The 11,918-nt window shown below is 38.8% G+C and overlaps 1 protein-coding gene across 2 annotated transcripts in view; it reads left to right on the top strand.

Annotated features, from left to right (window-relative positions):
* The first annotated feature begins 499 nt into the window (after positions 1–499).
* Positions 500–11,918, top strand: part of PLA2G12B (phospholipase A2 group XIIB) — a 40,297-nt gene continuing 28,878 nt past the window's right edge. The window contains exon 1 of one of the 2 annotated variants that reach the window (XM_074232805.1): positions 500–912. In XM_074232805.1, the coding sequence (XP_074088906.1) occupies positions 702–912 (211 nt within the window). In that variant the 5' untranslated portion in view covers positions 500–701. The remainder of the gene's footprint in view (positions 913–11,918) is intronic. The other variant, XM_074232804.1, reaches the window with a different exon arrangement.

The raw sequence follows: 11,918 nt of genomic DNA, 5'->3' as shown, positions 1-11,918 counted from the left end.
CCCCCTTTAGAGAGAGCCAGAGTAAGGTACAGAGAGATTAGGGGACTTGTTTGAACATCTGGCTAATCAGTGATGAAGACAGACAGGTAAATCCTCAAATCCTGACTCGCCCCCTCCTCAGATTAAGATCTTCTGGAGCCACCAGCAAGGCTAAAATGTTTTTTATATAGAATTGCTTTCCTGACCACACTGTGGGGTAAACAGCCATCCATGTCCTCTGATTACCCTTGGAGCTCTAGCCAAAGGGACACTGACCAGACTACAAGATGGTTGGCTAGATTAGGGTCAAGAGCCCATGGCCAGGGGAATGAATTCATGAAGCTAGGGAGGCAGGAAAGCATCAACATGTGACCACTAGCTGACCATACAGAGGAGGTCTCATCGGAGGAGGTCCGTCTGTACCCTCCCTCGGGCCCCTACATTTCAGAGATTGGTCAACCCTCCTCTACTTGTTCTGGAATCTAACTTTGAAGGGCCCTCCCATTACTAGACCTTTGAACCCTTTGTCATTACTCTGATCTCAACTCAGTTACACAGCAGTGTTTAAAGTCCACCTCCCAGGGGAATACCTGCGCTGAGCACTGTAGATAATCCCCTTTGGCAGCTTTTCTACCACCCAAGCTGGTCATAGGGAACCTGGGCCTCCCAGCAGGCCAGCTGGGGTCTAGGGAGAGGACTGGGCTTCTCTGCTTGGCTACAAGATGAAGCTGGTTAGCAGTGCTCTCTTCTTGTGGCTGAATCTACTGGGCTGTCTGGGCCAGAGTGAATCGGACTCTGAAACCGGGGAATCCTATTCTGACTGGGGCCTTCGGCACATCCGGGGCAGCTTTGAATCAGTCAACACCTATTTTGACTCCTTTCTCGAGCTGCTAGGAGGGAAGAATGGGGTTTGCCAGTATAGATGCAGATACGGTGAGTCCTGTCTTTCTGTCTCCATCTCAACTCTGTGCTTACAGGGCTTGGGAATTGTCTGCCTCTTGTTGAAGGCACTTGTCCCACAATTCCCATCTGTCATGGTCCTCCCTACCCCCACCATTCTGATAACTGCCAAAGGTCCCTCTTGCGTTTACATTGCTTTTGGAGGGTGCCTGGGATGGGGAGGAGCTAGAACACAGGGAAAATTGGAGTAAGGGATAGGGTGGAGTAAGGGTAGAGGATGTCATCTGAAGACCCAGGTGCAGATTGAAGGAAGAAGATGAAATATGCCTCAACAGCTGGAAAACTATCCCAAATAGCTGCCAAGTGATGGAACAATCTCCCCAAGGAGAGACTACCACACTAGAGAGGTCCTGAACCTGTTGTTCAAGAATTGAATTATTTCATTCTGTCTTTGTTCCCACATAAAGTAGCGAATAGAGTAGAAGACTTGGACTTAGGGCGATTTGGATTCAAATTATGCCTCTGACCCTTACTAGATATGTGATCAAGTGAAAGTCATTTAAGTCATTTAAATCCTAGGAAACTCTCAAAAACTATAAAGTCACAGCTAGACTGCATTTACATCCACAGAGAGACTTCTTGCATGTGAGAACTCTATCTCCATGAAATCACAGGTCCTTGATGAATCAACTCATGTTTTCTCTGAGTTAATTGTGGTTGAAAAGAGCCATGGAAACATCACTGGTATGGATGATAGGTATCTTCTGATGCTTGATCCTAAGTGGAACCAAAGTAGAGAGTTCAAATCCCACCAGCGACAATACCTCAGTGATCATGCAGGCCACTTTACATGGATGTGTGCATGCACATGGGACACCCATGTGTATATGGATGTGTGTTATAAGTACACACATGTGTACAAACAGACACACACTACCTCATTGTCAGAGTCCAAATTGGTTAGGGAGGCTGAGCCAGGCCAAATGTCTGATGGTAGAGCTGCCATCTAAGACATCCTCTCAGTGGCACCATTCTTACTTCAAGGCATAGTAGTAGTCAGAATAATGGGACCCTCATTGGCAGTTCCCCTGGAGGCTGAGCTCCAGGCTCTAGCTGCTTATCTCAATGAAAAGCTCTTCTAATGTGGCCCTCTGGGACATAATTACAGCTGACATTTTTATGGCACCTGTTAAAGTTCAGAAAAACATACGTACACAATCTAATTGGAGCCTCATCAAAACAAAGGTTTGGACTACATGATGGTCCCTATTTTTCAGTGAGTCTCAGAGTTAAAGTGGATAGCCTAGGGCAATACGGATAGCAGACGTCCTATGAGGAATTTGAACAGATCTTCTTAGTCCCTTGCCCAACATTTTATTAACTATCAGGCTCCATCAGCGCCTAGTTTAATAGGATTGGAGGACTGAGACTAAATATGGCAGAGGAAGCAACCTTTGAAACACACACACACACACACAGACACACACACAAACACCCTTTAGCCTAAGGAAAAGACCCAAGATTGGGTTAGTCCAATCTAAGGACTAACTTTTTTTTGGCAAGACAATAGGATTAAGGGACTTACCCAAAGACACACAGCTAAGTATTACCTGTCTGAGGCAAGATCTGAACTCAGGTCCTTCTCCCTCCATAGCTGGTGCTCTATCCACTGGGCCACCTAGTTGCTCCTCCTAATTTTTTTTAACTTCTGAGTTAAGGAAGAACTTTTCTTATGAGCCACCAGAGAGGAAGAAAGATGATGACAGCTGGTACAGAACAAGATAGTCCATGGCCAACAAGAGGGAAGCTATTCCTTCAACCTTAATTCTTTTTTTTTTTTTTAGATTTTTTTCAAGGTAATGGTGGCTTGCCCAGGGCCACACAGCTAGGTTATTATTAAGTGTCTGAGGTTGGATTTGAGCTCAGGTCCTCCTGACTCCAGGGCCAGTGCTCTATCCACTGTGCCACCTTAGCCGCCCCCTTCACCCTTAATTCTGTCTACATTCCATAAGGTCTATAGACATCTCTGTAAGGCTAATGAGAGATTGTGCTGGGCAATAAGTAAGCCGGTCTTGGAACCCAGAAGTTCTAGATTCAAATGCTGCTGCTGCTACATAGTAGCTGTGTACTATAGGCAGTTTCCTACATCAAAGAAGAGTCTCCAAGTTCCTTCCTCCTTTCCCCTCCTCCCCAAGCTAGGCTAATAATTCATACCTGGGTCATTCAAGTTAGACCGAAGTATAAAAATATATGTATTTGCTTAAGGAAGGGAGAAAGAGGATTCAGAGTAACAAATATCATCATTAAATCTTGTTATGGCAATTTGATTTCTGGGTAAAAGTGTATTATAGGACTTGGAGTAGAGAAAGGGACCTGGATTCAAATCCTACCCCAATTTTTGCTAGCAGCACAAAGCTGGGCAAGGTACTTCTTCTAAACCTCTGTTTCCTCAACTCTAAAATGGGGGTGATAATAATATTCTTCACCGAAAGAATTAAGGGCGATAAAGACTGCAGTGTCCTTTGTTAATCTCAAAGTACTGAGTGTCAACAATTACTTAGGAATGGAGTTTGCTCATTTCTGAATCAAGATAGGTACAGCCTCCCCGGACAGCCCAGGAGATAAGATGCTAGTTCTTAAAAGACCTCCCTGGGGAGGCAGTTCCTAGAATATAAAGAATTGCAGAACTTTTCCAGGAAAACAAGACTAGCTCCTCCTTTCTCTCCCCCATCAAAGCAAAGCAGCAGTCAAAGACTCCAGTTCAGCACCATTCAGTGTCCAAGCTCCCCAACTGGGTAGGGTTGAGATTGGGGAAAAGGAGAGAGGAGATAAGAGGGAGCTAGCTTGAAGGTAAACAAAACTTCTGCTTCAAAGACAGAACTTTTCCAAGGAGAAGTCCTGGGTCAAAGAGGAACAATGGGAAGAGAGGTTTTTTGAATCTGATTATCTCTGAAACCAGAGGGATCTGAGGACCAGGAGGATGATCACAACTTGCTAGAAACATCTTCTGAAATAATAATAGGAAACAAAAAACTCTTTCAATATCCAAAAGCATCTCCTTTGTCTGTCTCCCATTTAATAATCAGCAGAACTTTTCACTCCATCTCAATTTACTTAACTGCCCCACCCATCAGGTATGAAAAAAAAATGCCAATGACTAGATAAAACAGCTTAGACTCAATTACTCATCAACTAAACTTATTGGGTTTTTCAATTTTTTTTAAAGTTTTGACATCTTTTGCTTTTAAAAAATAGTTTGTAATTTTTATTTTAAAGTTACAAATATTTTTTGAAAAATGAATCTGGGGGTGGCTAGATGGCACAGTGGATAGAGCACCAGCCATGGAGTCAGGACTACCTGAGTTCAAATCCGGTCTCAGACACTTAATAATTACCTAGTTATGTGGCCTTGGGCAAGCCTTGCAAAAACTAAAAAAAAAAAAAAAATGAATCTAGAAAATGAATCTGTCCTTGACACAACTTCCCACCTTTATTGAGCAAATTTAAAACAAAGGGGCAAACAAATCTGAAAAACAAGGCACTCAAAAAATAACAACATATTCCAGCAAAACAAATTCCTAGATTACTCAATGTGAAAATGGGTATCTTATTCTGCATTTCAGTTTGTTACCTCCTTGTAGAGATGAGTAGAATGTTTCATCCTTATTCTTCTGTATTAACGGGTTTATCATTGCACTCACTAATCAGAATTCCAGTCTTTCATAACTGCTTTTCCCTCTAATGTTATCATTGTATACACTGTTCTCCCTTTGCATTATCTCATAATAGGCTTTCCAGTTTCCTTAGAAATTCTTACTGAATTTTTTCAAATAATTTTTACTGATATCTGTCATTTTCATACCACCTCCATTTCATTAATGTTGCCTCTCCCTCTAAGGAAGAAGTGACCACTTCTTCCCAATTTAGTTGTAGATGATGATTGTCCTTTGTTCTCAAAGAAGACCATGGCATCAAGGTGGGAATACCATGACAAGCCCATGAATTGGATTTGAGTGAGGGGGTGCTGTGCTAAGTCACCAGCCTCATTTTATCCTCCAGAACCTTCTGAGTCCAGGATGACTGGAGATGGACTTTGATGGGAGGCCTTCAGGGCTAAGTGACTTGCCCAAGCTAGTAAAGGTCAAGTGTCTGAGGCCAGAATTGAACTCCCATCCTACTGACTCCAAGGCCAGTATTCTATCTACAGCATCACCCAGCTGCCCAAATTAGCACATGTTCTTCACCAAGTTGCTATGGCTTAAATTCTTCCTCACTTGGTGGCCAACCTTCTAGTATTTCAATTCAATTCAGCAAGTATTTAGTATCTCCTATATATAGGACATTGTGCTTGAGATAGTGACCTCAAGTAGATTATATTCTACTGGGAATAAATGACACAATTTTCTGGGTAGAGGAGGAGCATAGGCAACTGACAGAACCAGGAAGAGTCTTTTGAAAGAGACAGCCAGGTTCCCAGGAGCTGTGTTGAAGGACATTACCTATGGTGAGAGAGGTGGAGGATGATCTATTTCATTGGATAAAAAGCAAAAAGATCTGGTAGTGGGAAGGTACGGATGGAGGGAATTGCAGTCAGTAACAGCAATGGCAGAAAAATATGGAAGTAATGTCTGTGATGGACTTATCCTAAAGAATGTGATCTGCCTGCAACAGAGCTGGCAGTGTGGGAACACAGATTGAAGCACATGTTTTTTTCTCTTTCCTTTACTTTATTTCTCATGATGGTTTATATTTTTTGGGGTAGGGGTATTATGTTTACTCTTAAACAAGACTATTTTAGTAATGTATTAAAAACATCAAAAATAAAAACAAATAAATAAAAAAGAGGGGCGGCTAGGTAGCGCAGTGCATAAAGCACCAGCCCTGGAATCAGCAGTACCTGGGTTCAAGTCTGGTCTCAGACACTAGCTGTGTGGCCTTGGGCAAGCCACTTAACCCCATTTGCCTTGCACAAAAAAAACCTAAAATAAATAAATAAATAAACAAACAAGCAAATAAATAAAAAAGAAAAACGAAAAGCAAGGAGGTCAATTGGTCTACAGTAAATTTTAGAAACAGGAGTGAAAAACCTATGCAAATAGAGCTAGATATGATCTTCAGTTGATGGAATATATCATTATTTGAGACTTCTAGGACCTGGCAGAGCTCTCTGTTGTTGTAACCATTAAAAAACCAATGCAAGGGTGTGACTAGGTGGTGCAGTGGATAGAGCCCTAGAGTCAGTAGTACCTGAGTTCAAATCCAGTCTCAGACACTTAATAATTACCTACCTGTGTGGCCTTGGGCAAGCCACTTAACCCCACTGCCTTGCAAAATCCTAAAAAAAAAAAAACAACCAAAAAAACCAAGGCAATTTCCACACTATGATGAGACATTGGGTTTCCATAGAGTCTTCCATGTTATACAGTCATAGAAACTGATGGTACAAAGCAAACATTAGTCAGAGTTTGAGAAGATTAAAAGCTTCTTCCTGAAAATAAAACTGTATTTATAAGGTACTCCTATTGTTTATGTTGCAGTTTCTTTCTAGATAAGAATGCAAGCCTGGCTGTCTAGACTTCCACAACAGAATATTAACTCTGTTTTTCTCATATCTGATATCAAAAGCTTTAACCAGCAATATACAAACAACATTTAGATGTTTTGCTTTTCTTAAGACATTTGATTTTTGACAATGATAATTTATTTTTCTAATTCTTCTGGTTTTATCCCTGCATAAAGTTAGACAGCACCTGTTCCAAATTAACTCAGTCCCTAAAAGAAATGCCTTCGCTGAATGACATGGTGTCCTCACCCCAGTAGATACAATAATCCTCCTGGCAATGAGAACTTCCATTTGTACAATATTCTTCTAGCTTCTGTGGAATTGTAATTGAAGAGATCATATAGTATGTCTTTCAAAGTTCTTTGTAAACAAGGATCTACTCAATCTATTCTTTAAAGAAAATTGTTGATATATTTTTTTAATTTTTTTTGCAAGGCAATGGGTTTAAGTGACTTGCCCAAGGTAAGTAATTATTAAGTGTCTGAGGTTGAATTGGAACTCAGGTCTTCCTGACTCCAGGGCCAGTGCTCTATCCATTGCACCACCTAGCTGCTCCAATATATTTTGTTTTGGAAGAGCAGTTGTGATCAAGAGAGTTTCCTCACCATGAATTCCCCACACTAAAGAAATTCTTTATTTAAGACTCTTTTTATAGATCCACACCCCAAATCCTCTCAAACTTACATTTTTCTATTATCTACATTTCCCAATATTCCTTTCCCAAAGGGATTTGACTAGAGTTATTTCTTATAATAAAGATTTTAAAAGAGGGGGAAAAAAGGTCCAATAAAACTGACCAATATATCAACCAAATCTAACATCTAGTTCTACTCCTACAAAGAAGAGAAAAGTATATTTTTTTACTTCTTTCCTTTGGATCTGGGCCTGTGTATGATTTTTTAAAAATTGTTTTTTCCTGTGTCCTTATTTTTTAATTTTCAAAATTCTGAACTTAAATCAAAACAATATCCATACAGGGAAACATACAAAAGAATATTTGTTTCATACCTTTGCTTTTTTTTTTTAAAGCATATAATAGGGGCAGCTAGGTGGCACAGTGGATAGAGCACTGGCCCTGGAGTCAGGAATACCTGAGTTCTAATCCGGCCTGAGACACATAATAGTTACCTAGCTGTGTGGCCTTGGGCAAGCCACTTAACCCCATTTTCTTTGCAAAAAAAACAAACCCTAAAAAAAAGTATGTAATAAATTCTCCAAGTTACTTCAAAAATTGTCCTATTTGCACTTTCTTCTGAAAATCTTCTGCACATTAAAAAAACCTTTCAATGATGCTCCTTTTGGGTCATTAGCATCACCTGCTAACTATCCTCTTCTCTTTTTTCATCATCCCATTAAAAAGAAAAAAACGCTTGTATCAACTGAGCATACAAAACAAATCGATATGGTAGCCATGTCCAAAAATCTATTTTTCTATACCTTGTTTCCATCACCTATCAGGAAGATGAGTAATATGTTTATAACTCTGTCTAGAGAGAGCGTTAGTCACTGCATAGATGAGTTAAGTCTTTCAAAGTTGTTTTTCTATACAATGTCACTGAACTCATACACTTTGCCCTCTTGGTTCTGCTCATTTCATTCTACTTCAGTTCATCCTACCCAGGGTATATCTTATGGTATAATCATATTCCACTATATTCATTTACCCCAGTCATGCTCCCCTTGGGCATCCTTTTTGGTTCTAGTTCTTTCCTTTTCTTTTTAATCATCACCCTTTTGTTTCTCATCCAATCCAGAAGTTCATTTTGCTCCTTCTTCCTATTTTATTCTTGTCTCCATCATTGCTTATTTATGTTGTATTTCTAGAGCTGACGCTACAGGTATTTGATTCTCCTCTGTCTGTTTCAGAGGAGCAAGAGATTTGTCTGGTTCTCACTCCCATTATCCCTTCCTCAGCATTCACACATTCTACTTCTCATGCACTCCAGTAATAAGAAACATTACATTCCAACCCTTTTCCCCTCTTTTCCACATAAGTATTCTTCCTTTTCTCCCTCTCTTCTTTTTCCCTTCTTATATCCTTCCATAGAACACCTAAGCCTTCTATTGTTGTTATTATATTATTGTTTCAAACTTTCAATTGCTCAAATATAGTTTTCTAAGTTCCTCTTGATTCTTCTTTGTATTTCAAAGCTCTAATCTTTTCATCAAAAATGCTTGCGAGAGTTACAGTAAAGGTCTTTTTTTTTGTTGTAGGTATATTCTTAACTTTGCAGATTATAATTCTACATCTTTTGCCTTTTGGAATATTGTATTCCAGTATCTCTTCTTGTTTTTAGTAGAAGCTGTCAGGTCTCGTGTGACTTTGACTGTGGTCATTGGTTCTTGGACTTTCTAGATGATTGAAATACTTTATTTTTTGACATGGGAACTCTGGGTTTTGACTGTGAAATTTTTAAGACTTTTCCTTTTAGGGGCAGCTAGGTAGCCTAGTGGATAGAGCACTAGCCCTGGAGTCAGGAGTACCTGAGTTCAAATCCGACCTCAGACACTTAATAATGACCTAGCTGTGTAGCCTTGGGCAAGCCACTTAACCCCGTTTGCCTTGCAAAAACCTAAAAAATAAAAATAAAGACTTTTCCTTTTAGAAAGTGAATCAATGAAGTCCTTTCTTCACTTTCCACTTTTGTCCATATAGAACTGGGCAGTTTTCATTTGTGATTTCTTGAATACAGTGCTCAGAATTCTTATAAAAACACATGAATTTCAGAGAATTCAAATATTTCAAATATTTCTCCTGACATGTTTTACAGGTCAGCTACTTTTTAATGTCAAATAGCTTATACATCCTTTTATTTTTTTCAGTCTTTTGACTTGGTTCTAATATTTCATCCTGTCCCATAAAATCATTGATTTCTGTTATGTCTGTTCTAGTTTTTAGGGACTCCATTTTTTTAGGGGAAAAAGATTTCCTTCTTTCTCTTGTAAGGCATTTATTTTCCTACCAATTTTTTACTCCACAATTTTTAGTTCATTTTAAAATCTCTTGTTTAATTTTTTCTAAGTAGTCATGTAGTCCTTATGGAAAATCCATTATTTTCTTTCCCCCGATTTCAACTGTTATAGACTTGCTAAGATTAATTTTTGGTCATTTTTACAATCTCAAAAAAATTTTTTCCTGGACAGTGACTTCTTTCTTACTGTTGTTCTTTGAGACTTTTAAGTCTCGTCTCCATCCTGTAGGAGTCAAACCATCCTGAAGCTGCTGAAAAGACTAGAACTTTGAATTGCAAGTACAAGAATCAAGAGAAACCTAGAAAGGTCCTTATCTCTCACCTACCACTGGAAGTCTGTGGGCTTGTTTGACCTTGTTTCCTTCTCTTACCCATTGCTTCTAGTGGACTTCTTGTTCTGTTCTAGAGTGAAAGCAATCATTTCCTATAACTTTCCCCTAGAATGCTTAATTACTATTTATCATGAAGAAAATTTTAGGCTTTTGCTAGAATAGGTTTGTGAGAATTGGACAGTCTACAGCCATCTCAGCCAGAAATCTTTGTTCTTCAGAGTTCCATAGCTTTCAATTTTAATTATTTTGATGTTGGCCTTTCCATTTCCATCATTGTAGTTGTTGAACATATTATTTTCCTGGCTTTGCTTACTTTATTTTGTATTCTTTGTCATCCCATTCTTCCCCTGTATTTATCACCTTCTTTTTCCTCTTACAGTATAATGATATTCTAATATAGTCACATGCCACAGTTTACTCAGTCTATTCATGAGCTCAGTTCCAAGAAAAAATCATTTCTGAGAATAGAGGCCTAAACTCCAATTATAAATGTCATTCACTTAACCTGGGAGACTTTGGCCAAATCACTTGACCTTTTGGGAGCTCAGTATGAAACTCAGTATGAGCTCTCAGGTACTCCCTGGTTCTCTATCAATAACGTCTCCATGATAATCATTTGCATGCTATCTCTTGTCAGAAAGCAAAAACTATGGAACCCAACCTTTCCTTTCTCTGGAAGGTTTAGCTGTCAGTGAGCCAGATTGATTGCTGAAAAGGAATCTGATCTGCCTCATTACTTCTGCTTCCTTCTAAAGGCCTCTGCTCAGTTTTTATCTTTAAGTGTCTTATCTTAAAGACTTTTAAAGATTCAATTGAATCTATAATCTGCTCCAACTCTTTTTTTGGAAATAAAATACAATAGAGATCTTAAAATTAAAATCTTCAAAAAATTTGAGAGAAACACAGACATTTAATGTAGAGTGGGCAGACATTATGGTTATTTAAATAAATGACCCCACCTAAGGAGTAGGAAATTAATGACTGCCCCTTGCCCTGGTAATAAACTCCAGTCGTCCTTGACAGTGACTGAACAGAGAGGAATGCAGAGAGAGAGAAATGATAATATTAATAACTCACTTTGTTATCAGACTTTAAGTTTTACAGAGCAATGTCCCCCAGAATGTTCTGTCCTTTTTAACCCCTTAGAGATATTTCTTGATTCCAGCTCAAGGGGAGCTGGGCTGCTGTTCTTCACCTGCAAGGCCCAAGGTTTGCCTCTCTTTCTCCTCTGAATTTGTTTCCACCCCCAATTTCTCTTCTACTGTTCTCTTTGAAACACCTCACAGATTTTCTTGGACATTTCTAAGATTTTGTTTTGTTTTTTCCTGTTAATAGAGAGGCAGCGTTGTCTTGGACAAAGGACTTTGTTGGCAGTGTTGAAGACTAAACTCAGCCCCCATGGGCCATAGGCTGGCTGACCCAGTGAGAAAAATAGCAGTTTGCAGTTAAGGGGCCTGGACTGAAACACCAGCCCTTCTATTTGCTACCTATATAGCCTTGGATAAATTTGGGTCTGAGTTTTCTTATCTGTAAAAATAAGGAAATTAGATTAGATGATCTCTAAAGGCCCTTTTTGCTTTCTATCTATACTTGAAAATCAAATGACTCATAGATGGACTGTGATCTGCATAATTGGAAGAACTTTCCACTAAATTTCCTTTCATTAAACTGATGTTTAAGCCTACAGAGCTTTCCTATATTCACGTTTCAGTAACGGTAGGAATTGGAGTATAAGGTTAAAGAATAAACAAATAAATCCTTTAGAAAATCAGAACTCTTAAAAGTAAATTCAGAGCAAGCATTATTTTCTAGAGGGATGAGCTAGAAGCCTTTCCAGTAAGATTAAAAGTGAAACAGAGATGTCCGTTATAATCCTTATTATATAATATTATATTAGAAATGTTAGCAATAGCAATAAGAGAAGAAAAAGACATTGAAGGAATCAGAATGGACAATGAGATAAAAGAAACTATTTGGAAAATCCTAGAAATTCAGCTAAAGGTTTAGAAGAAACAATAATTTTAGCAAAGTAGCAGAATATTAAAAAAACCCACATAAATCATCAGTATTTCAAAAATCACCAACAAACCCTGGCAAGAAGATAGGAAGATATATTCCATTTAATATAATTGTATATAGTATACAATTCCTGGGAGTATTCTTTTTTAAAAC

Source organism: Macrotis lagotis, chromosome 4 (genome assembly GCF_037893015.1).
Source record: "Macrotis lagotis isolate mMagLag1 chromosome 4, bilby.v1.9.chrom.fasta, whole genome shotgun sequence".
Classification (NCBI taxonomy): Eukaryota; Metazoa; Chordata; class Mammalia; order Peramelemorphia; family Peramelidae; genus Macrotis; species Macrotis lagotis.
Note: the sequence above shows the minus strand (reverse complement) of the source record. Positions and strands in the feature narration are given on the sequence as shown.